Source organism: Muntiacus reevesi, chromosome 2 (genome assembly GCF_963930625.1).
Source record: "Muntiacus reevesi chromosome 2, mMunRee1.1, whole genome shotgun sequence".
In the NCBI taxonomy this organism is placed as follows: Eukaryota; Metazoa; Chordata; class Mammalia; order Artiodactyla; family Cervidae; genus Muntiacus; species Muntiacus reevesi.
The window spans coordinates 58,229,654-58,257,100 of NC_089250.1; the positions used below are offsets into that span (position 1 = coordinate 58,229,654).

The following is a 27,447-nucleotide window of genomic DNA, read 5'->3' on the forward strand; positions in this document are numbered from 1 at the left end:
TAAAATTCATAAAACTGTGCACTAAAATAAAAAAAGTCAATCTTTCGTTTGTTAATTAAAAACTAAAGGAAATTTTAAAAAAGGCAATTTTGACATCTAAAACTTATAGTTTATAATGTATAGACTAATGTATAGTTAATACATTCAAAGGGGCCATTTAGAATTTAGTCTGCAGCATAATTCCAGATACAATAGTATGGAGCACACAGAGCAGTACATGAAAATTTCTTAACTCAAACTTCAACTAGGAAAAAAGAAGCTTTGGTTTTAATGTCAAAAATGCTCAGTATACACCATATAAAGAACATTTATTTTAGTTACATTTACGTGAATTATAGCTGAAAACAACATGCTGAATAAACATCCATTAATTTTTTCTAACGTTAGTTTTGCTGATACATAAATGATAGCCATAATAATCATTAATAGTAAATAAACAGGTTGCATGACCTATAATTAGACTAAAGCCATATTATATTAGACTCAGATAATTTGAGACTAAGAAAAATTTTATAACTCTTCGATTAAGATATTAGATTAAAAGCCAGGGCATTATATCAAATCAAGAGTGATATGCATTATAATCAAATAAATTATTATCTGTGGTGAAATAAGAAAGTGTTAATTATTAGTTACTAATATTTATTAATAATTAATAATTATTAAATTATAAAATTTAAGTAAATAATCCACTTTATAAAAATCCTTGAAGACACAAAGTATTTTTAAAATGTATCCTAAATGCAACATTCAAGTCAAGGAAATGGTAAATGATATGCATTCAAGTCAACTAAGTTAAAAATATTACTTAGCTACAATTATATCTGGAAGCATATAGGTTTCTAATTATGTCTATGATTATTCTGAACTTACAAACAGGAAATATGAGCTCAACCTATCTATCTATGAAATATGAGCTCAACCTATCTACGAAATGGATCAGACCTTCAGCTGCTTCCAGACGGCTTTTGCATTAAACTGAACAATCTATACAGAAATTCCAATGATGACATAAATCTGCATGTTCTGGATTTCCTTCACATTTTATGGAACATTGGTCCCACTGTAGCTATAATATCTGCATAGGGAGCACTCTGGCTCAGCTCAATAGCCTGCTGTTTTTTTAGGACAAGAAAGCTATAAAATTTGGCAGCAGTTTGTTTTCGGTCACTATTTCTGCAGAGCTTCATCAGACTAAAGTACTGCATTCCCATCTTGTTGGCTTCCTGGGAAAACAATTATAAAAGAGGAAAGGGAAATAAGATCATTAGAAACAAAGCAGGCTGTGGATGTATAATGAACAACAAATATTGGTATTTTTGATAAGTGACTGAAATTCTTCAATGGAGAAATGCAAATGATTCATTAGAACATAAAAAAACATAGGTCGTTGAGCACAGCTTGGTTCATTGAGAAAATACAGGCAAAAGAACTCTAAAGTGTTACACAAATTTCTAATGTGTTATACAGATGTTAGGTCTATTGATGTTAACATAAATGACTCCTGCGGAAAATGCAATTAATTGAGACTTGCAGGCAGAAAAAAGTCCACAGGACCTTGGGAATCTTCAAAAATAACGATTATCAGCCCATCAGGTTTATTTTATAGGTACTGCAGTGTGGGGTTAACTAAACAACTCTAGTGGTAAATGTAATGGCAGGGGAATATGACTAAATAAACATCTCCCAGTTTCTTTGCACAGATTAAAAAGACATTGGTTCACTACATTGGTTCACTTGAAAAACTGAGGTACAATAAAATATTTAATTAGACTGCACTTGGAATCAGATTTCTAGAGTAGGAGTGTTGTGTTTTAGTTAGAAATACTATGGTGAATACTGACCAGTATCCCTGTGACTATTGTACTAATTTGGTAGCTGCGAAGCATTTTTTTTTTAAAGACCATATAAAAGGGTCTTTTTTTTTTTTTTTGCCAGTCCATAACATTTAACTGGTGGCTCAGATGGTAAAGAATCTGCCTATAATGCATGAGACACAGGTTCAGTCCCTGGCTTGGGAAGACCCCCTGGAGAAGGGAATGACTCTACCCACTCCAGTATTCTTGCCTGGAGAATTTAATGGAGAGAGGAGCCTGGTGGGCTACAGTTCATGGGGTCACAAAAAGTCAGACACAAGTGAGCAACCAACACTAACTTTTAACATATTGACAAGTTAAATATTTTATCATACTTTAATCTCAATCAAAGGAGTAGCACAGTGTCAGCAACCTTTGAGATGGCATGCCAAGCCTTCATTTATTCCCTCTTGAGGAGACAAGATGTGGATTGGTTGGTTTTCCCCAGGGAGAGAGCAGGGACAGACTTGTAAATTTCAAGAATCCTTTTGAAAAACACCCTGAGAGGATTATTCTGTTTCCTCCAGGAGCTCCTCTAAAATGAAGGTAAAGAAAGAAAGGAAGAAGAGAAATACTAAGTGGAAGACTTAACAGATGTAGAGAAAGCTGAAACCTAAATGCCAGTAGAGAGGATAGCCTGCAAAAGATACAGATACAGAACCTAAACCCTGCTTAAGGAAAGCATTTTAGGAACTTACTTGGAGAACAAAAATTTTTGAGGAATGTAGTAACCTCTAGACTGAGATTAGTGAACTGCAACATCCAATGGATTTTCAACCTCTAGCCAGCCCTGCTTACTTTTGACTGGCCAGACCCTATGACCCAAATTGGCATGTGCCAATTCCTTAATCAATCTTGTTCCTTCCATTTCTCATGACTAATAGGGATTTTACACAATTCAGTGGTTTTTGTATGCCAATCAAAAAACTCACTAGTTTGTCTAAAGTCTGAAGTCAGGGGAGATTCTGTCAGCAACCAAGGACCTCTCAGTTCAATTCCGAATGGGTTTTTCCTCCAACTGCAACTCAAAGCTTCACATATGTCTTCCTCTCCCTATAGAGTTTATTTGTGCCACTAAATGTGTAAATGTATATAGACAGAACTTTACTTTCCCTCTAGCTTCTCTAATTGTTTAATATATTTTACAGTGTCTATTATATCACATTGTTAAAGCCAGTCATCTATTTATCTTTACATTTCAAAAATCTGGACATAAGGCCAGCATTTACTTATGCTCAGTATTTAATGGTGAAATTTGAGTGTAAGTACAATAAACATGAAAACTGTGGGAAAAAAGCATTTCCAGCAGTGAAAACCTTCCCATGAGAACATGCCTCTTGCAAAGGATCTCCTTCATCCTTCTCCGAAAGAGAAGAGAAAACACGAGAAGAAGCACTTGATCCAGAGCTCCAATTCCTACTCTATGGATGTGAAATGCCCAGATACTATAAAATCACCACTGGCTCTAGCCATGCACAAACACTACTAGTTTTGTGTGTTGGCTGCTCCTTGTTCTTGCCACCCTACAGGAATAAAATCAAGGCTTACTGAAGGATGCTGCTTCAGACAGAAGTAGCACCAAAGAATCCAAAATCAAGATGAGTGGGAAACCATCCCAACAAACACATTTGAATAAAACAGAAACAAAACCCCTAAATGAAACAAAACCTAGGAAAAACTCAGTGATTATAGGCAGCAGTATGTCATAAGCTAGAAATGAAGTGTGAAGTTAAAAACATGAGGATTCCTTAAAAGGCTACTTGGAAACAATTAGACCCTCAGGTTTACTCCACCACCTCACAGAGCCAGGAGACCATTAGTTGTCTTTCTGGAGATACCAACCATGAAGTTTTAGACTTGGGATATGAGGCATTGTGGATAGTGGAGGAGAAGTGTTACAAACTGGGGGATTAAGAGAAATTCTAATGTCTAAACAGTGAGACTGCCAGCTTTTCCCTTACACCCTTTTGATTCCTCAACCATGGACGTCATGCTTATACCTTCTAGACAGTAGATCTGACCATGCAAAAATAGACCATTCCAAGGAAAAAAATTCTATAGATAAAGACATCTGTGTGCGTATGTATTGGCAGGGGTGGGGACACCCAAAATTATCGTGCTATGAAGACAACAAGGCTATAAGCCCCACTCATGCTTATATAACCTCCAATCAGCTTTTTGTTGTCTCATTCTTAAATAAAAACCAAAGATCTATTAAACACTTGTATAAAATTTCTAATATCTAAGAGAATCACTAAGGAAACAGACAATGTGGGCAGTAGAAGAAAACTATAACCTCTGAAAATTAAGAGAAGATACCATCCACAAAAAATGATTAGGATGCTATTGAGAGAAAACAGATCAGTGGTTGCTGGGGTCTGCGGGAGGGGGACCAGTGGGGAAGGTGAAACAAGGGATTATCAAGAGACACAAGGAAACTTCTGGAGATTATAGATATGTTCACTATCTTGACTGTGGTGAGAGTTTCCATTGGTAAACACATACATCAAAATTTATCTAACTGTATATTTTTAAATAGGTGTGGTTTATTGTTATGTTAATCATACTTCAATAAAATGATTAAATACAAATAAATAGATTGTGAAAGTCACTCAGTAGTGTCCGACTCTTTGTGACCCCATGGACTATACAGTCCAAGAATACTGTATAGTCAGAATACTGGAGTGGGTAGCTGTTCATATGCTATAAAATATAATAATTTAAAAATAAAATAATTAATAATTAAAAATTATTAATAAAACAAGATAATTAAAAACCGAGAAAAAAAACTCCTGGAAAACAAAAAAATTCAATAAAGATGAGAATAAAGCTGAAGAAATCTTCTAGAGAGCAATAAAGAAGAACTATGGATGGAGGTTCATGACATTGTACAGGGGTCAGGAATCAAGACCATCCCCAAGAAAAAGAAATGCAAAAAGGCAAAATGGTTGTCTGAGGAGGCCTTACAAAGAGCTGTGAAAAGAACAGAAGTGAAAGGCAAAGGAGAAAAGGAAAGATACACCCATTTGAATGCAGAGTTCCAAAGAACAGCAAGGAGAGATAGGAAAGCTTCCTCAGTAATCAATGCAAAGAAATAGAGGAAAACAATAGAATGGGAAAGACTAGAGATCTCTTCAAGAAAATTAGAGATACCAAGGGAACATTTCATGCAAAGATGGGCTCAATAAAGGACAGAAATGGTATGGACCTAACAGAAGCAGAAGATATTAAGAAGAGGTGGCAAGAATACACAGAAGAACTATACAAAAAAGATCTTCCCGACCCAGATAATCATGATGGTGTGATCACTCACTTACAGCCAGACATCCTGGAATGCAAAGTTAAGTGGGTCTTAGGAAGCATCACTAAGAACAAAGCCAATGGAGGTGATGGAATTCCAGTTGAGCTATTTCAGACGAGATCAGGCGCATTCAGGGTGGTATGGCTGTAGACAAGTTGAGCTATTTCAAATCCTAAAAGATGATGCTGTGAAAGTGCTGCACTCAATATGCCAGCAAATTTGGAAAACTTAGCAGTGGCCACAGAACTGGAAAGGGTCAGTTTTCATTCCAAACCCAAAGAAAGGCAATGCCAAAGAATGCTTAAACTACCACACAATTGCACTCATTTCACATGCTCCAAAGTACTGCGCAAAATTCTCCAAGCCAGGCTTCAACAGTACGTGAACCATGAATTTTCAGATGTTTAAGCTGGATTTAGAAAAGGCAGAGGAACCAGAGATCAAACTGACAACATCTGCTGGATTATCGAAAAAGCAAGAGAGTTCCAGAAAAACATCTATTTCTGCTTTACTGACTATGCCAAAGCCTTTGACTGTGTAGATCACAACAAACTGAAACATTCTTCAAAAGGTGGGAATACCATAGCACCTGACCTGCCTCCTGAGAAATCTGTATGCAGGTCAGGAAGCAACAGTTAGAACTGGACATGGAACAACAGACTGGTTCCAAATAGGAAAAAGAGTACATCAAGGCTGTATATTGTCACCCCGCTTATTTAACTTATATGCAGAGTACATCATGAGAAACGCTGGCCTGGAGGAAGCACAAGCTGGAATCAAGATTGCTGGGAGAAATATCAATAACCTCAGATATGTAGATGACTCCACCCTTATGGCACAAAGTGAAGAAGAACTAAAGAACCTCTTGATGAAAGTGAAAGAGGAGAGTGAAAAAGTTGACTTAAAGCTCAACATTCAGAAAATTAAGATCATGGCATCTGGTCCCATCACTTCATGGCAAATAGGTGGGGAAACAAATGGAAGCAGTGTCAGACTTTATTTTTGGGGGCTCCACAATCACTGCAGATGGTGATTGCAGCCATGAAATTAAAAGACGCTTACTCCTTGGAAGGAAAGTTGTGACCAACCTAGATAGCATATTAAAAAGCAGAGACATTACTTTGCCAACAAAGGTCTGTCTAGTCAAGGCTATGGTTTTTCCAGTAGTCATGTATGGATGTGAGAGTTGGGGTATAAAGTAAGCTGAGTGCCGAAGAATTGATGCTTTTGAACTGTGGTGTTGGAGAAGACTCTTCAGAGTCCCTTGGACTGCAAGAAGATTTAACCAGTCCATCCTAAAGGAGAGCAGTCCTGGGTGTTCATTGGAAGGACTGATGCTGAAGCTGAAACTCCAATACTTTTGTCACCTCATGTGAAGAGATGACTCATTGGAAAAGACCCTAATGCTGGGAAGGACTGGGGGCAGAAAAGGAGAAGGGGACGACAGAGGATGAGATGGTTGGATGGCTTCACCGACTCGATGGACATGGGTTTGGGTAGACTCTGGGAGTTTGTGATGAACAGGGAGGCCTGGTGTGCTGTGATTCATGGGGTTGCAAAGAGTTGGACACGACTGAGCAACTGAACTGAACTGAACTGATTGATACAGCTTATAAAAAATTTCACTATAGAGTAATTTGGCCTCAACAAGAACACAGTGAAAATGGTTTCATTTTTATTAATATCTAGAGGATTGAACTCAACTTTTTATTTATTTTTAAAACTAAAAACAGTGTTGATAAACCTTACCAAGTCTTACCTGCAAACTATGTAACATCAGAAGTATTCTTGAATTCCATCTTTCTGCTTCAATGCTTTGTTCATTCCCCCATGATTCCTGTTTGAATAATTGATAAAATATTTCCTTTAATCAGAATTTACTGAATGTTTACTATCTGCCAATCATAGTGTAGAAAGAAATACAAGACACACAACCGTTAACACGGGGTCCTGCCAAATAAGGAGGTTATCATCTGCAGTTGAGAGAATAAGACTAACAAACAGATACAGCTCAGTTTTTATAGCCTGATATCTATGCTCCCAGGCTATCTTCTGACAAGGGGCTCCAGAGTAGGAGATTCTGCATCTGTATTGGTGATGCATCCCAGGCATTGTGCCCTTACTTTTAAAAGTAAAGATGACCACTTTTGGCTAGGACTGTCTCAGCTCTGGTCAATCTGAACTCAGATGACAGGAGTAAACATAAAGCTAGAGAAGAACTGCACTGTAAAGATCTTTATTTGAATTTATCTGGTGATATAAAGGTTCTAACAATAACTGATGTTTAGTGAGTTGTGTCCAATTGGGTTAGGAACCTTTCAAATTTCAAGGGTGCCTTGTCCAAAAAAGATCAACACACTGCCTTTCATGTTATGTGAGTAGATCCAACTTTTCAATCTTCTTTTCAGTTTTTAGTCACTTGCAGAAAGACTGTAATATTTAAAAACTGTAGACTTGAAATCTCTTCACAGGAACTCACTGTAAGTTTCCTTACCAACTAACAACTTATAAACTGAGAACAGAACTGAGCATAGGACAGGTGCTGATAAGTCTGATAAAAAAGCATGCCTACAAAGGGTCTGGGGGGGGGTGTTGGGCATGGGCAAGTGGCACAGATTCGACCTATTAATACTTTATAATTTTTCCTATGTTATCTCTGTTATCATGCAACCTAACAGCTTCTGTGTTACCCTTATCACAGCTTCACTGTTTGTCAAGCTTTCATGTATACCTCTGGAGCCCAGACACTTCCTAACAGTGCTTTCAATTTCATCGACTCCAAGATGACTTCAGAAAGCTTCAGAATATCCTATATGATATTTTAAATCATCTAAGGCTAAAGGGACTGCCAAGTCCCCAATCCTGCCAGCTGCACTGGCTTCCTGGTTCTGCCTATTCAGCATCCTTTCTTACACTTCAAAGAGACTGATCTGAAAATATGGTCAATATTATTCTGAAGAGTTTTCTAAATTCTTCTAGGTAAAATTTAAATTTATTCCTTACTGGTTGATTCTGGGATAAATTAGTTCCCCCCACTACTAATGTTTTATTTTATTGTTAAATACACAAAAGCTACTTTTCAAATGTGAAAAGTAATGGCCCAACTCCTTGTTAAAGACCAATTAGACTGCAGCTTCATTTATATTGCACAACTAAACTAACCAGGAAAAGTCTCAGAAAAAGTCATCTGTACACTTTGCTGAAGCCTGTCTACTTGATCTATCTGGATATCCTACAGCTGAATCCATTGTGTGGAAAGCCTAGTTGATTATTAAAACAGTTGAACTTGTGCTGTGTTATGGTTTTCTTGACCAAATGTGAAAATATCCTGTGTCTAGAAGCAAAGAGAAAGGTGAAAGTAACTCAGCTCTCTTCTGGTTCAGTTGTTTGGACGTTTCAGGTAAAAATTTCAGGATTTATTCTGTCCTAGATTATCCAGAGAATTCAGTCATATGAAAAAAACCCAATTTAATAGACTTGGAACTCATTATAATTTATCTGAAAACAAACTAACGTTAGGCATTAGTAGGTGCTTCAATATTATTTACCAAGAAACTTTCTGTCAAAATTTACTACAATCTTAAAAATGCCTTCAGCACTGTGGGACAGGGATTATAGAGAGCAGACAGTAATCTCCGTGGAGTCAGGTGAGTCAGATATTAGCTCGGGCTTTGCTATTGACTTGTGGTCCTCTGTGCAGACCAGCACCTTTGAACCTTTTATTCCTTTACCCAAAGTTTATGCTTTAATCTTCAATTCCATTCTTATTCTATTTCCACAAACAGTGAACAGATAAGAAATACAGTCAGGAATGGGAAATGGTCAGTAAAGACCATTCCCTTTTTCTGATCTCTAGAAGTCAGAACATTTTTTTCATTTGAAAAATGAAATTTCAAATGTCTTAAGGCATACCCTTGATACAGCTCTGTTTCTTTAGAGATGTTTTAAGAATAACTTAAAAAAATGACTCTCAACATTTTAACCAGGACTATATTTGATAAGCATAAAAATCTCTTACCTTTAAAAACATTACTTAAAATTTCAAAATAAATCAGAGAAAGAATAAAAGATCAAAGCAACTCTACATATGCTCTGTCAAGCTAATCATACACATCTTTGTTAAGATCACAAATTTAAACTGTAATTCTAGAAAGTAACATGACAGCTAAGAATAATTTGGGGGTAAATAAGGTGTTAACTATTTAGGAACAAACTTTTAAAGAACATTCTCAAGACTATACATCTATTTACCAATTCCATTGGACAATTTTCAATTTCCTGTGCCAAGATGGCATTTGTTGAAGATGATTCCTCAGCAGCTGAAGACACCATTTCAACAATATCCTGCTAAAGCAAATTAGGGAAATATAGGTAAGTCATCACAGTAGTAGTAGTCATCACAGGAACAATCTCATTTTGTTAAATGATTTAATCGCATGGATGCTCATTTCTAAAACTAATTTAAAATACTATCTGCATTCTCAAAATATCATTTCTGAAATATCCCAGACTTAAATATTCCTGTTTTCTTTATGCCTCCCACACATGAAGAACTTGCATGTTCTGCCCTCCTTGCTTTTTTCCTCCTATATCTTATTCCTATATCCTATGTTATATCTTATATTCTTGTTCTTCCAATATCTTTTTCCTTCTATTTCTGTCACTACCACAAACCTCATATCAAAAGTGTCTGCTGCTGTGCATCTGAGACCATTTCTTTTGAAGCAGTCTGTCCTTGCCCTAGTCCCCTACCTTTATTTTCATGCCAGAACCAGGTGGCAGAGGAAGAACTGTAAGCAGAGGGAACGAGAATGGGAGAAGCACTATTAATATCCCTTCCTAGGGCTATGACAGGATTCCTGTCACCGCTGCTGGAGCTGCCAATGGCAAGAGAGAAGAAAAACTGTGTCCGCTGGAAGGGAAGTGGAAGAAGAAGAGAAATTCTCCGTTCCCCACTGCTTCTTCCTCATTGCTGCAGAAGCTGTTGGCCCCCTTTTCATCTTCAACCTGTCTCCAAGCTTCATTCCCCAGCTGTCATCTATGATTGTGATTAAATTAGAAGCTTCCTACAATATAGCTTACTTGACTTTTCACTTTAGCTTTAAAAATTTTGCATGAGTATCAGTCCAGTTCAGTTCAGTAGCATGAGTATAACGGGGTGCATTTGATTCTTTAATATACATGTTTGTGGAGCCCTATCATGTTTTCTCTTTTAATTTCTGTGAATATTCCACATTTTAGACAGTTTCTATTATGCAGTTAATTTACATAAAAATTGTTTGAATTTTTGAAAGATTTGAAAATGATTAATCAGAATCAACATTTTTCTGTGTATTCAAATTAACTGTGATCCCATTCCTGACTATATTTCTTATCTGTTCACCATTTCTGAAAGTAGAATAAGAAAGGAACTGAAGGCTAAAGCATAAATTCAGGTAAAGAAAGAAAGAATGTTCAAACTACTGCACAACTGCACTCATCTCACACGCTAGCAAAGTAGTGCTCAAAATTCTCCAAGTCAGGCTTCAACAGTATGTGAACCGTGAACTTCCAGATGTTCAAACTGGATTTAGAAAAGGCAGAGCAACCAGAGATCAAATTGCCAACATCTGTTGGATCATAGAAAAAGCCAGAAGATATCAGAAAAAATCTGCTTTATTGACTACGCCAAAGCCTTTGACTGTGTAGATCACAACAAACTGTGGGAAATTCTTCAAGAGATGGGAATACCAGACCATCTCACCTGCCTCCTGAAAAATCTGTATGCAGGTCAAGAAGCAACAGTTAGAACTGGACACGGAACAACAGACTGGTTCCAAACTAAGGAATGTGTACGTCAAGGCTGTATATTGTCACCCTGATTATTTAACTTCTATGCATCATGCGAAATGCTGGGCTGGATGAAGCACAAATAGGAATCAAGATTGCTGGGAGAAATATCAATAACCTCACATACGCAGGTGATGCCACCCTTATGGCAGAAAGCAAAGATAAACTAAAGAGCCTCTTGATGAAAGTGAAAGAGGAGAGTGAAAAATCTTGCTTAAAACTCAACATTCAAAAAACGAAGATCATGACATCCGGTCCTATCACTTAATGGCAAATAGATGGGGAAACAAAGGAAACAGTGAGAGACTTTATTTTCTTGGGTTCCAAAATCACTGCAGATGGTGGCTTCAGCCATGAAATTAAAAGATGCTTGCTCCTTGGAAGAAAAGCTATGACCAACCTAGACAGCATATTAACAAGCAGAGACATTACTTTGCCAATAAAGGTCTGTTTAGTTAACGCTATGGTTTTTCCAGTAGTCATGTATAGATGTGAGAGTTGGACTATAAAGAAAGCTGAGCACTGAAGAACTGATGCTTTTGAGCTGTGGTGTTGGAGAAAACTCCTGAGGGTCCTTTGGACTGCAAGGAGATCCAACAGTCAATCCTAAAGGAAATCAATCCTGAATATTCATTGGAAGGACTGATGCTGAAGCTGAAACTCCAATACTTTGGCCACCTCATGTGAAGAGATGACTCATTGGAAAAGGCCCTGGTGCTGGGAAAGATTGAGGGCAGGAGCAGAAGGGGATGACGGAGGAGGAGATGGTTGGACGGCATCACCGACTCAATGGACATGAGTTTGAGCAAACTCTGGGAGCTGGTGATGGACAGGGAAACCTGGTGTGCTGCAGTCCGTGGGGTCAGAAAGAGTTGGACATGACTGAGTGACTGAAATGAACTGAACTGAAAGTAACATTGGGAAAATATTGGAAAGCACATCGTTTCCAACTATATTTTTAATAAATATGCTTTTCAAATAGAAATTAAAAATAATTTTATTGGTAATGGATCCTTAGATATTCTTTCAGATTCAAGGCTGGGCTTCCCTGGTAGCTCAGCTGGTTAAGAATCCGCCTGCAATGCAAGAGACCCCGGTTCGATTCCTGGGTCAGGAAGATCCCGTGGAGAAGGGATAGACTATCCATTCCAGTCTTCTTAGGCTTCCCTGATGGCTCAGCAGGGAAAGAATCTGCCTGCAATGTGGGAGGTCTGGATTCGATCCCTGGGTTGGGAAGATCCCCTGGAGAAGGGAATGGCTACTCACTCTAGTATTCTGACCTGGAGGATTCCATGGACTATGGACTATATGTCCATGGGGACACAAAGAGTCAGACACGACTGAGCGACTTTCATTTTCACTTCAGATTCAAGACCGCAGTAATTGGTGGCTCTAACACATATTATTCATAGAGGTAGGAAGCGTGAATTTATGAATAGAAGGAAAACATGGGTATATTTCTTTTTAATAGGTGTATTGTCTAGAGTTTTTAAGGATTCCTTGATATATTGAATGTGAAGCCTCAGCATATGACCAGGTTCAGGTATAATAATTTATTCAGTGTACCATGCAAAATACTATTTCAGCATGAAACTACTTATATTGTGATTTACTATAATATCTTAAACTTTTAGAAAAACTGTTTTGGATGGAAATTATGTATTACCCTGCAGTACTGCTGCATACTGAAGAAGATATAGAGTAACATAAGATGAAATATAAACTATAAATGTAAGAAGATAAACCAGAGTCTCAATTTTCTTTCACTATAAATGTCAGGAAGATAATATTTTTATGATTCTCTTTGATTAACTTACATCAGAGTTAATGTTTTTATTGGTATCCTCATGAGAACTACATTTTGATCCATCAGTCACTTCCTTCCACGTTTTAGGTTGACTTAACTCTTGCAGGAAATTTGGCTCTTTCATCATGGAGGTCTCTGAATTGTTAAGGAAGTAAAAAAGATTGCACCAAAGTATCTTTCAAACTTAAAACTGGAATATGGTTTTTACAAAAGAAAAGTTTTGACAGACAACTTAGAATCCACAAATTTAAGGATGCACAAGCTTTTTTATAGCACCCCAAGTCTCACATATTTATTTTACCTTTCCCCTCATTTGCCTCTTTATCACCTCTACTGCATGTTCCACCAACTATCTCCTCCACACTCGCTCCCACACATTCAACTCTCAAGACAACATGGATAGCTCAAGCCCATCTTGGTATATTGTTCAGCAGATTTTAATGCCTTCAGGAAGTAGGAGTTCACTCACCACAATAATAAGTTGGTTTTATTATTCCTTTATAGTAGCCACAATAATAATTATTAATATCTCATGTCTTTTCTGGGGGATAGAAATATCTATGTCTCAGGTTAACAGTATTGTTTAAATGCTATTCTTATCAAGTGATTTCTTAAAGTGATATATTATCCTTCTAGATATAAAATATTTCTTTATCAAAGGCTTGTGAGTACTAGCTTTGAGGGTAGGAGAGGTGGGAAAGAGTGAGATTAAGAATAGCCCACAAAGTATACATACTTCATCTTTTTAAGGTGGTTTGTTGGACAAAAATTAATTTGCACATAGAAAAATGCAATGCTGATTTAACAATTTCTTTTAAGTTTAAGTATTCTTCTAAGAGCATTTACATTTGGGAATATGGAATTAGATCCCATCTTTATTTTGAAATGTAAAATCAAATTTTTGTTTCTACAACATTCCCTCAACACCAACAGAATTAGTATGTCTCACCTACTATATTTTCGCTTCTCATTTCTTCCCTTACTGACTCCTTCTGTATCAATTTTCTTCCAAGTTTAAAGCCAGAGGACACAAAGCATTTTGTAAACAACTGTAAAAATATACACTTTTTCTCATTTTTTGTACAAGTAAAGCAATTCAACAAAATACAAGCACATATGCTAAAAAGTAAAAACTATAATTCATGTACATACATTGAGCAAATTAATTCAAAAGTAAGGGGGTATTTTTTCACGGGCTTAAATTCTGTTGCATATATGAATATAGATATGTATTTATTTATCACCAAACATTTCACCCATGTCAAAGTATGGAAACTGTTACCATTTTCAGTTTAGCATGAGTCAAATCCTGGGCAGCAGTTGACAGAAGTGTATCTGCTCCTCCCTTTTGCTTCCACATCATCAGTCTTTGGGTAGGAGGTGCAAGTTCCAAAACCATGAGTGTGTCCGTAAAGGAAGTAAGCTGTCTATGCATAATTTTGCTACTGATCTCTTTGACTGGATCTATGAGCAATTTCCTGTTTTTACCTTTTCTTTTTTCAGCAATATCTAAATATAAGAAATATGTACAAATGTGATAGGTTGTACAGCTCTGTAAAATGATATTCTAGGCACTGCATATCTAAGAAATGTCTAACACAATACACCCTACAGAGTTGCCTTAAGAAAAATCCCCTTCTTTCTACTGAAAATTATCCTTTTAAGGTTTTTGCACAGCTACTGTGTCTCAGCAACCAAGGGTTAACACATTTTGTAAACTGCTTGGGAGGCAGTTGACCTACTAAGTGGAGAACTGAAAACTGTGGAGCAGGGAGTACATTGAGAGGGAAGTCACTCAGTTTTGAAATTCCTTAAAATAACTAACAGGATAACTTTTCAAAAAATTACTGAAAGATTAAATATTGATTTCTTTATTTTTCAGGATACATTTTTGAAATGTTAATTTGTATCTGTCCAGTGCATTTTCCCCTTTCCCACTGAAATTCATATGTAAATTCCAAGTAGATAGCTAGGGTCATGGGATTTGCTCCTTTAACTAATTTTGCCAGGTAAAAAGTAGAAGTCAAGCTTTTCCTTAGTAAAGATGCAACAGTTGGGGGATGGTTAGATTTCTTGGACAGGATGGAATTCTGAGATAAGATGGAGCCAGAAGGAACCTGCTTGCTGATGTGTCTCAGTAAAATCCTAGGAATATGACAAGATTCCAAAGAGGCTGGCTGTGTGATGACCACAGAGACTATGCAGGCTGGGACACTGGGTATCACAAGGTGGTATGACTAATGACCAGAGGTTCCCTTCCACCTACTGTACCCCTCCTTCAAACTTGATACTACATGGTTCAGGGCAGATAGGGGAGCTATGGAGATTGAATTTCTTGCCAACCAAGTGGAATAGGGGCTCAGAACTGAATTCTGTAAAGAAAAAGTTAAATGCTTTATTCTTTGCATGCCTGAATTTATAAACTGAAATTCATATCAAAGATAATACTTAAAACTAGGATACGCTTAAAAGATCTAGGGATATGTTCGATTCATATCCAGTGCCTCTATTTGGATCCTTTCACTCTATCTTATTTTAAATATGCAAACATTCATTTACATGTTTATCTTCCCAATCAAATTTTAAGCTTCTTAAAAGCAGGAACTATGTCGTCTTCATTTCTGTGCTCAGAATAAATGACTTGATAACTACTAGAACGGAACTCAGGTTTAAACTTTCCAGTTTCCCAAACTGGATAGATGGTTTGATCAGGACTGGGTATAATAAAATTATCATCTCAAACTTTCTTCACATTTTTCCCTTATTGTATTATAAATGTTATTACTAGATTGACTACCTCCTACAACATTTTAAGAATTATCAAAATACCTCAGGGTAAATAAGATAGTAGTGCCTCAAAGCTAAAAATAAAAACATGAATGATTCTGACCTGAAGTATCAATTGGGTCAAGGGTAAATTCTTCCTCTTCTTTTGATACTGTAGTTTCATCCATTTTTTCATTTTCAGGTGAACATACACACTCTGGATTATCTGGTTCTACTCATCAACATTACCATAAAAGGATTTATTAAAAAAAATAATGATTATGTTGCAAACTAGAAGACTATATGAGAATTAAAGTGAGATTAACTGTAGATTTATATTGCTAACTGGAGCCACAAATGAATTTTTAGAATCATGTGTTTAATAGAGTTGAAGAGGTTCAGAGATTATATAGTCTGGGACCCACAGTGTCCAGGTGGGTCAAATATTAATCATCCACTTTTGCGCCTGTGACATCTAAGGCTAGGCTACAGTCATGGCAGAAATAAAAACAGTGGTAGGAACCACAATGAATGACTGACATAAATTTGACAATATGTCTGCCAAAACTGTATTCTGTTAATGATTATTTGACCCATAAAGAATCATACATAACTAAATTTTTATTGCCCATCTCTTTTTATTTTAAATTTATACTACTGTGTTAGAAAGCAAATGCAACATGCAAAAGTGAAAAATCAAAATGGGGCTAATCATTTTTTTATTTCTTAAGAAAAATCAGACTACAAAGACTTCAAATCATCTGAAGTACTTTCACAATCAATTTCAAGTAGAAAATATCCCCATATTTGTGATTTCTATAAAACTGTATGTAGATCATCAAGCCATGTTAATATTAATGTGGTATTAATGTTAATAATAACAATGTTAATGTCAAACATTAATGATGCTTTTTACTATGTAACATATTATTTTAATGATTCAAAAGCAGGATATTTTGCCAGAGTATTTAAATATGCTCTCATAACAAATAAACCCAATCCTGATTAAACACCCATCATTGTACTTTTCTCAAAACTTAATTTTCTATGTTCTACTTTCAAAATCATGCTAAGAGTTTGAGGGACAACTCTCTTTAATATCTTTCACTATACTATACTGCTACTTAAACCTAGAAGTTTTGAGGCTTAATTTGAATATTAATATCTATTCACTTTCTACACAAAGAAAATTCCTACATACCCACTATAGTATTAGGAGGCTCAGGAAGCAGGGAAATATCTGTATTTAAATGCATTTCTTCTGACAGGATATTCTGATCATCTTGCAGTAGATTGTCTTGAAAACAAAATAAACACTTTTCTTATACAGAGCTGAATCTGTCATTTGTTCACTAAACACTTGATAGCTTAGTATGCAATGAGTTGTCAAGGGATATAAAAAAGAGTGAACTCTAATTAGATTTGATTGGTTACAGACTACCATGGGGCTTCCCTGGTGGCTCAAATGGTAAAGAACCCACCTGCCAATACAGGAGATGTGGGTTTGATCCCTGGGTTGGGAAGCTCCCTTGGAGAGGGAAATGTTAACCAACTCCAGTATTCTTGCCCGGGAAATGCTATGGACAGAGGAGCCTGGTGGGCTATAGTCCATGGGGTCACAAAAGAGTCGGACACGACTGAGCGATTAAACAACAACCTAGACTACCATATTTCATGCAGTAGGACATAAAATTTTATATATTTAATTTCCTTTCCTTTATTAAACATGTATTTTTAAGAGTTTAATGTCAGAAAATATTTACCAAACTACCAAGATAGTAGCCTTGTTACAAAGCCATGTTTAGACTTCAAATCAAGAAATAAAAGTTCTCAAACCCCTTTAGTAGAGATCTAAGGTAGAGCCACTATTTTTCATAGTTTTCAAATTTCATTGTTTGCCATAACCAGCCTTTTATTGTAAATTAGATAATTAAAAAAAGATTTGATATATAAAGGTCAGTATCATTATAATTAGGTACATTTAGACTTCCCAGTTTTGTCTATCCTATTTCTATGATAACTTTATAGTAAGATCATAATAAAATAATAATATAAAATTCTATACAGATCCTTTAGACTAGCCATCCCACAATTTTTGCTAAAGAAAACAATGTTTCTAGTATACGATCTAGTATATTTTGTGAGGAGTACACTAACCTCACTTCTTCCTCTCTAGAGACTAGAAATTTGTAGAAAGAAAAACAAGAACCTATATGATAAATGTATTTCACCACCTATATAATAAATGTGTCAAAGATGGCTATTTACTTAGATCTAGCCTAAATGTTTAAATATACTATAGACTTTGAAAACTTATGTAAAAAATATTTTTATCTATATGACACAGAAGCATATCCGAAATTTCTGTTTGTTGGAATATATCTTGCAGTTTATTATAGTAATTTGACTGAAACAAATATCCAGTTTCTATATGACCAGAGAGCATACCAATCATTTCTCCTGCAGCTCCTTCATCTCCAAATCCATCTCCACTGCCACAGAACAGAGATTTTTCTCCAATGGGGCTTTCAGAACTATGTTCAAGTAAAAGACCACTGGAACTCAGCAATATGTTGTCATCAAATAAGCTATGTCTTCTGAGAATTTCAGGTTCCTCCCCTAAATAAATACATATCATTAATACTGAGTTGGTCATAGCAACACAAAATTTTAAGGTTAGAAGCTAGAATTTAGATATCATCTTGTATAGCTCATCTCATTTTATAGATGAGAAAAATAAGATCTAAAAAATTTACTTGAATTATTCAAAGAAGACAAACAGATGGCCAGTAGGCACACAAAAAGATTCTCAACATCAATAATTATTAGAGAAATGAAAATCAAAACTACAATGAGGTTACCACCTCACACTGTCAGAATGGCTGTCATTAAAAAGTCTACAAATACTATCATATGTAAAATGGATAGCTAGTGAGAAGGTGTTGTACAACACAGAGAGTCCAGCCTGGCACTCTGTGAAGACCTGTAGGAGTGGGATGGGTGGGGGAGAGGGAGGCTCAAGATGGAGGGGATATATGTCTATTTTGCCTGAATTGTGTTGTTGTATGGGGACTTCCCTGGTGGCTCAGATGGTAAAGACTCTGCCTGCAATGCATGAGACCTGGTTTGATCCCTGAGTCGGAAAGATCCCCTGGAGAAGGGAAAGGCTACCCACTCCAGTATTCTGGCCTGGAGAATTCCATGGACTGTATAGTCCATGGGGTCGCAAAGAGTCGGACATGATTGAGTGACTTTCACTTCACTTCACATCACCACCAACCCTTTTTATGGTGCAAGTTTGACTTTGGGAAGTGCTTTGGAGTTTCTTCTCGGTCCAACCACTGAGCTAGTCATTGCCGGTTGTCTTATAAAATCCACTTTTCATCACATGTCACAATCTGATCGAGAAATGGTTCCTTGTTGCACAGACTAAGAGAAGATGACACTTCAAAATGACGATTTTTTTGATTTTCAGTCAGCTCATGAGGTACCAAGTTCATGAGGTACCCACTTACTGAGGTTTTCACCTTTCCAATTTGCTCCAAATGCCGAATGACCGTAGAACGGTCAACACTGAGTTCTTTGGCGACTTTTCACGTAGTTGTATGAGGATCAGCTTCAATGATTCTCTCAATTGTTGTTGTTCAATTGTTTAGCTGTGTCCAACCCTTTGTGACCCCATGGACTACAGCATGGCCAGGCTTCCCTGTCCTTCACTATGTCCCAGAGTTTGCTCAAACTCATGTCCATTGATTTGATGAAGCCATCTGACCATCTCATCCTCTGTTGCCCCCTTCTCCTTCCCTCAATCTTTCTCAGCATCAGGGTCTTTTCCAATGAGTCGGCTCTTTGCATCAAGCGGCCAAAGTATTGGAGCTTCAGCTTCAGCATCCTCTCAATTGGTCACTGTCAACTTCCAATGGCCAGCTTCTACACTTCCCATCTTCACCTCATCTAGTCTCCTCTGCAAAATTTCTTGAACCATCATTGCCCTGTATATTCATTAGCAGTTCCTAGGCCAAACATGTTGTTGATGTTGTGAGCTATCTCTATAGATTTACAACCCATTTTGAACTCAAATAAGAAAATTGCTCTAATTTGCCTTTTTCTGTCTAACATCATTTCCCTAGTCTAAAATAAATATAAAATAAACAGCAAGTAATAAGTCATTAGCAAGAAAAAAACACAAAGCAAGAAATGAGCATTAAAATGATGTATAACATAACCACATTTATTTAAGAATGTATTCCAATGTCAAACAGCAAAGTTCAACAACACACAATTACTTTCACACCAACCTAATATTCAGCCATTAAAAAAGAACAAAATAATGCCATTTGCGGCCACATGAGTGCAACTAGAGACTATCATACTAAGTGAAGTAAGTCAGAAAAAGAAAGACATATGCCATATGATGTCACTTGTATGTGGAATCTAAAATATGGCTCAAATGAACATACCTACAACACAAAAATAGACTCACAAACATAGAGATTAGACTTGTGGTTGCCAAGGGAAGAGAGAAGGAGAGGGATAGACTGGGAATTTGGGGTTGGTAGACACAAACTATTACATTTAGAATGGATAAATGACAAAGTCCTACTGTATAGCACAGGGAACTACATCCAATCTCCTGGGGTTAAACCATAATGGAAAAGAATACTAAAAAAAAAAAAAAAAAGAGGTATATATGCATAAGGGCTTCCCAGGTGGCTCAGTGGTAAAGAATCCACCTGCAATGCAGGAGATGTAGATTTAATCCCTGGGTCAGGAAGATCCCCTGGAGAAGGAAATGGCAACCCACTCCAGAATTCTTGCCTGAGAAATCCCATGGACAGAGGAGCCTGGCAGGCTACAGTCCATGTGGGGTGCAAAAGAGTCAGTCATGACTTAGCGACTAAACAACAAAAGTTTATATGTGTAAAACTGAGTCACTTTGCTATACAGCAGAGATTAGCACAACACTATAAATCAACTATACTTCAATAAAAAAGAAAAAAAGAAAAACTTATTTGAATTATTCAAGTAAATTCATTCTGCTAATCAGTAAAGACCAGATTTCCAGTCTAATGCTTTTCCTAATACAATGAGGAAAAACTGCCAAAATACTAGGATTGAGTTTTTAGTGGTGATACAATTTAATAACTTCCCAGAAAATTATTATTGGCAGTAGAATTATTTATTCTACCTTAAGTGGGTCATATCCTGCTTGATCGGAGAAGGCAATGGCAACCCACTCCAGTACTCTTGCCTGGAAAATCCCATGGACAGAGAAGCCTGGTGGGCTGCCGTCAATGGGGTTGCTAAGAGTCGGACCCGACTGAAGCGACTTAGCAGCAGCAGCAGCAGCAGCAGCAGCAGCATCCTGCTTGATCAAGTATTATTTCATATTATTTCAAGGACATTAGAGCTTCAGTTGTTAGTCCAAAATGAGGGTTTGGAATATAAGGAGTATGTTTGCCTTCTATATAATGGAAAAGTAGGTAGAATATTAAAGAATGGGTTTACAACATTGTTTAGTATTTATTGAACGACTAAGTAAGTAAGTGGTAGTCACTCAGTCGTGCCCGACTCTTTGCGACCGCATGGACTGCAGCCCACCAGGCTCCTCTGTCCATGAGATTTTCCAGGCAAGGATACTGAAGTGGGTTGCCATTTCCTTCTGTAGGGGATCTTCCCAATCCAGGGATTGAACGCAGGTCTCCTGCACTGCAGGCAGATTTTTTACCAACTGAGCTACAAGGGAAGCCCATTGAACGACTAGGTATTAGGCAATATGCTAGGGGTTGGAGACACAACAGTAAGAAAGACAAAATCTGGTCAGCTGAGACTTCCCTGGTGGTCCAGTGGCTAAGAATTTTCCTGCCAGTGCTGGGGACATGGGTTCAATCCCTGGTACAGGAAGATCCCACATGCTGCGGAGCAACTAAGCCAAGCACCACAACTATTGAAGCCTGCGCTCCCTAGAGCCCATGCTCCACAAGAGAAGCCATCATAGTAAGAAGGCTGTTCACCTCAATGAAGAGTAGCCCCCGCTTGCTGTAACTAGAGAAAGTCTGCACGGCAACGAAGACCCAGTGCAGCCAAAAATAAATAAATGAGTAAACGTGTGTATGTGTCCAACTCTTTGCTACCCCATGAACCCGCAGCCCTCCAGGTTCCTTTGTCCATGGGATTTTTGTCTTGTCCATGACAAGAATACTGGAGTGAGGTTGGATGCATGAGACAAGTGCCCGGGCCTGGTGCACTGGGAAGACCCAGAAGGATTGGGTAGAGAGGGAGGTGGGAGGGGGGATCGGGATGGGGAATCCATGTAAATCCATGGCTGATTCATGTCAATGTATGACAAAACCCACTACAATATTGTAATGTAATTAACCTCCAACTAATAAAAATAAATGGGAAAAAAAAAAAGAATACTGGAATGGGTTGCCATGCCCTCCTCCTGGGAATCTTCCCAACCCAGGGAACAAATTCTCCGATTCTCCTGCGTCTCTTGCATTGCAGCTGAATTCTTTACCACTGAGCCACTGGGGAAGCCCAAATAAGTAAATAAATCTTAAAAAAGAACACCTGGTAAGCTAAGATAAACTGAGTGCTTATTATGTGCATGCATTATATTATGTAGTAGAGAATACTATTACAGTCCTCAGTACAGACAAGGAAACATCCACAGAAAGGTTTTATAACTTGCCTAGAGTCATATCCTAATAAGTGATAGAGCCAGGATCTTAACCCAGCAAAGACAGTCTTCATATCAGTGTTAGAATTCTGCCAAAATGGAGACTTATGACAGAAAACTCCTAAGACACTGACAGCAGCAGATAAAATGAACTCCCTGCTTCAAATAGACCTGCTTCCAGATTGGCTGTCAGTACATGCATATCCCTTTCTTGGATTTGAGTCTCTTGGTCCAAAAGTCTAAACCTCAGAGATGAGAGTCTAGCAGTCTGAAATCCTAGAGGTTAGAGGTTGGTCCTCTCTTCCCTTCATCTAACAACCCATGTTAATGCTAATCGATAAAGAAAATCATGAAATATCACTGCAAGACCTACACTTCTTCTAGAAAAAAAGAGCTAAAAAAGGCAACTTTGACTGCACTGAACTAAAGATTTGCTCAATAGAAGAGATTAATTTTTCCAAAGAACTAAAAATATTGTTCTCATCTTCCAGGTACACCTTGATAGCCTCCAAAAGAAAAATTGGTCTTGGTCAATACAACAATAACATTTATGAACAGTACCATATTCTGAGCACTGAGCATCATGAGAACCTGAGATTAAACCAAAAAATTAAGGAAACAGTCTTGATTTCACTTTTATTTTATAATCCAGAATAGGATGAAATAATATTAAACATCTCTTAGAGGACATTAGGTTTGAGCTAGTGTTTGAAGGAGAGAAAAGTTTCTTATTGGTAGAAAGTACTGAAGGAGAGAGTATGGGAAATAACTCTGTGATGTTGCTAGCAATATCCCAATTTTACGAATAGGGCAGTAAGGCTCAGATGAGCTAGGTGATCTGCCCGACATCACACAGCAAATCAACAGAGGAAGCTCAGATTCAAACCCAGGTCTGTCAGTCTACTCTGAACATATTCTTCCCACCTTCTTTAACTGTAGAGGAAGACAGAACTGAGAACAATTAAACTGTGTCGGGTGACTGGTAAGACATTTGCTTGACTGGAGCAAAAAGTCTGTATTAAGGTAAAACAAAGTTAATAGAATAAAGATGATGATAAACCAGTAGAGTGCCTTGAGGATAGGCAGAAGTGTCTATCAGTTAGTTATAGGAACTCAAGGCACTTAAGAGGAATGTGACATGGAAAAAAATGGAATTTAAGGACAATTGCTCTTGCACAGATGTATAAAATGTGGGAAGAGGCTGAGAGACATGTCCAACTTAAAAAAAAAAAACAACGGACACTGGAATGAAGCTTAGAGAAAGCATAATTAAAAGTGATCTTAAAGCATCAGGGCTGAAGAGTATTTACAGGGAAATGTACATAGAGTGCCTTGGGCAGTAAGAACTATGATTAACTCTACCAATGTGTTAGATTTCAAGGTTTGGGGTAACAGCCAGTAAGAGATGTGTGCTACTTGAAGTAGGGTCTGTGGACAGTGATGATCCACAACAGAGTAAATACACAAATTAGAGGTAAATGTTTACAAAGTTTTAAGATAATGTCATAGAGTAATTTTATACATGTTGGATCTAATAACAAAAACGTAAGGCTTATATGTTGACTTAAAATTTTTTAATTTTTCTAGTAATTCATTTTTATTATATTTTACAAAAGTATCACTCCATGACAGAACGGAAATTGACAAAGTATAAAGTTGGTCCTTCACCATAGCTCTCTTGAGAAACACTGCTATAGATCATAAGAGTTATGGAAGAAGAGTCAGGATGAAAAGTAGAGGTTACGATGTAGCTCAAACATTACTATCTTGACCACTCTCTTCCATCTAAGACAGGTTGAGGCCATCCTTCTATGCTCACTGCTTTGCGCATTAAGAAAATCGAAGATGAATATGACACAGATCTTACCCTCATGGAGTTTTCAGAATAATACAGACCAATACAATAAATGTCATGATACAAGTCAGAGAGTGGTAAGTGTCACAAAAAAGAACAAATACTATAAAGTTAAATTACACCATATAACTTCAATTTGAAAATACATTAAATAGTTTCTATTTCCCAATCAATGTATATTTAGTGTGTATTTCTTCCTCATTTCCAAGCCATTTTAAAATCTTGTTACTGATATCATATTTAAAAGAAATATATTTTAAAGACTCTGTATGCAGCACACATGCAAAGCCCTTGTGTACATGTTAACTATAACAACTGTTATAGTTGTTCTCTCCCAGCCTGAAGTTCCTTGAAGGCAAGAAATGCTTCTTTAAACTCTGCATTGCCAATCCTGTGACAGTATCTGACATATAGTAGATATTCAATAAATGGTTGTACACTGAGGAGGGAAATATAGGCTAAGACTGAGTCTTAGCATTTGACATTTAAACTCACTCTAGGGGTTAAATTCATATATCAAAAATTCATTCTACAGATATTTCTGCTGGCATAGAAATAACTTTGGTGTTGTTTTATTTATACAACAAAAATGAAAATATAACTGATTATGACTTGTAGCTTTAATTTCTCAAATGTTCTCACCAAAGCTTCCAGCATGGAAAAGTAGATCATTGCCATAATCTTCTCTAAGTGTGATTTCTTCTGGTTTGCTTTGGTTCTGAATAGAGCATTCTGAAACATCAATAGCACTGTGGAGAAATACAACATTGAGGGAAACATGTGAACAGAACACAGTGATTTTGCAGTATACTGAGAAACAAACAAAATCCTTTAAAAAACAGGTTTTATTACAAAAATAAAGGAGAATTTGCTCACTAGTATTACTTATAAACATTAGTTTATTATACATGCATATCATCTTCAGGTTGTCAAATCCAACCAGTAATTCTCAATCCTTATTTTACTCACCATAATCAATAGCATTTGAAATAGATGTTCACTCCCTTCCTCATGGAACACTTTCTCCTCTTAACCCCTGCAATAACTACTGACCTCTACCACACTACTGTATCTTGATTTTCTTTCTGCCTCATTGGTTGCTCCTTTTCCATCTCCTTTATTAGTTCTTCCTCATCTCCCAGACTATTAACTAATAGGAATGAATCAATATTCAGTCTTCAGATCACTTTCATCCCCCCACTTTCTCTCCTTCCTTTCCCTCTCTTTAAAATCTACACTTATTCCTTTAGGGATCTCTTATGACTTATGGTTAAAGTTCCATCTACATATTGAGAGAGTCAATTCCTAGACAGGTTGATAAGAAGTCTAGGTTACCAGAAGAGGAGAAAGGGGTCTGAAGCTCTCAAGGAGGAGATAGGGGTTTGGAACTCGCAAGGAGGAGGAAAAGACAAACTTCTTTCCTCTACATCCTTTAGTCTTAGTCACATAAAATGTTTTTCTTTTTAAGCAGGGAACTGATGATTACAAAACAAACAACTCAGTTTAAACTCTGTACTAGTGGATAATTGAAAAAGTAAGAGAGTTCCAGAAAAACATCTATTTCTGCTTTATTGACTATGCCAAAGCCTTCGACTGTGTGGATCACAATAAACTGTGAAAATTCTGAAGGAGATGGGAATACCAGACCACCCGACCTGCCTCTTGAGAAACCTGTATGCAGGTCAGGAAGCAAAAGTTAGAACTGGACATGGAACAACAGACTGGTTCCAAATAGGAAAAGGAGTACGTCAAGGCTATATATTGTCACCCTGCTTATTTAACTTATATGCAGAGTACATCATGAGAAACGCTGGGCTGGAAGAAGCACAAGCTGGAATCAAGATTGCCAGGAGAAATATCAATAACCTCAGATATGCAGATGACACCACCCTTATGGCAGAAAGTGAAGAGGAACTAAAAGGCCTCTTGATGAAAGTGAAAGAGGAGAGTGAAAAAGTTGGCTTAAAGGTCAACATTCAGAAAACTAAGATCATGGCATCTGGTCCCATCACCTCATGGGAAATAGATGGGGAGACAGTGGAAACAGTGTCAGACTTTATTTTTTTGGGCTCCACAAGCACTGCAGATGGTGACTGCAGCCATGAAATTAAAAGACGCTTACTCCTTGGAAGGAAAGTTATGACCAACCTGGATAGCATATTTAAAAGCAGAGACATTACTTTGCCAACAAAGGTCCATCTGGTCAAGGCTATGGTTTTTCCAGTAGTTATGTATGGATGTGAGAGTTGGACTATGAAGAAAGCTGAGCTTTCAAAATTGATGCTTTTGAACTGTGGTGTTGGAGAAGACTCCTGAGAGTCCCTTGGACTGCAAGGAGATCCAACCAGTCCATTCTGAAGGAGATCAGTCCTGGATGTTCATTGGAAGGACTGATGCTGAATCTGAAACTCCAATACTTTGGCCACCTCACTTGAAGAGTTGACTTATTGGAAAAGACCCTGATGCTTGGAGGGATTGGGGGCAGGAGGAGAAGGGGATGACAGAGGATGAGATGGCTGGATGGCATCATCGACTTGATGGGCATGAGTTTTGAGTAAACTCCGGGAGTTTGTGATGGACAGGGAGGCCTGGCGTGTTGCGATTCATGGGGTCACAAAGAGTCGGACACGACTGAGTGACTGAACTAAACTGAACTGAACTAGGGATTATGTAACAACAACGCATCCTGCTTGAGGACAGTTTCTCCTTCCTGAAAACCTTCTGACTAATCCTGATATCTTAAAATGTAAATTATGGAAGTGGACCTAGAAGGATCTTTCTATTGTTAAATTCTGATCCTGTTATCCTAAAGTGCAAATTGTAGGAGTGGGTCTGGTAAAATTTTCACAAACTTTGACACATTCTTTTGATTTACTGTAATAGCTAATTAAAAAGTATATAATTCCCTTGCTGAAGACTAGTGAGTGGGGCATTCTCAGCCCCCTTCTGATGTCTATGTCAGAAGGTTTCTCTTTCCCTTTTCACTTTAATAAAACTCTGCTATACAAAAGCTCTTAAATGATCAAGCCTGGTCCCTGGTCCCGGAAGCTAAATCTTCTTCTTTGGAGATCACAAATCTGATACTGTTCACCGTAAGTTATCAATACTCACAACTCTCAAATTTATGTATCCCATCAAATTTATATATCCCATCAAACATCTTTCCTGAATTTCAGACCCACATATTCGACTACCTACCTGATCCCTTGGATGTGTAACAACCATCTCAAAACTTATGTCCCAAACCTAATTTACTTTTCTTTACCTTGCCCCTTTAAGCTTGCCATTCTCTAGTTAACCTAATTTTATTAAACTGGTAACTCCATTCTCACACCAGAAATCATACAGTCA

General features: G+C 37.3%; 1 protein-coding gene across 3 annotated transcripts in view; it reads right to left on the bottom strand.

The window, feature by feature from the left end:
• Window positions 1-840: 840 nt before the first annotated feature.
• The window catches only part of RAD21L1 (RAD21 cohesin complex component like 1), a 30,680-nt gene continuing 4,073 nt past the window's right edge, over window positions 841-27,447 (bottom strand). Inside the window, exons 4-13 of one of the 3 annotated variants that reach the window (XM_065919714.1) lie at window positions 24,739-24,845; window positions 18,008-18,178; window positions 16,761-16,856; window positions 15,684-15,794; window positions 14,076-14,302; window positions 13,743-13,842; window positions 12,804-12,928; window positions 9,409-9,501; window positions 6,917-6,994; window positions 841-1,226 (exon numbers count right to left, since the gene is read on the bottom strand). In XM_065919714.1, the coding sequence (XP_065775786.1) occupies window positions 1,038-1,226; window positions 6,917-6,994; window positions 9,409-9,501; window positions 12,804-12,928; window positions 13,743-13,842; window positions 14,076-14,302; window positions 15,684-15,794; window positions 16,761-16,856; window positions 18,008-18,178; window positions 24,739-24,845 (1,297 nt within the window). In that variant the 3' untranslated portion in view covers window positions 841-1,037. Of the gene's footprint in view, window positions 1,227-6,916; window positions 6,995-9,408; window positions 9,505-12,803; window positions 12,929-13,742; window positions 13,843-14,075; window positions 14,303-15,683; window positions 15,795-16,760; window positions 16,857-18,007; window positions 18,179-24,738; window positions 24,846-27,447 lie in introns of all 3 variants that reach the window. The other 2 variants (XM_065919713.1, XM_065919715.1) reach the window with 2 other exon arrangements.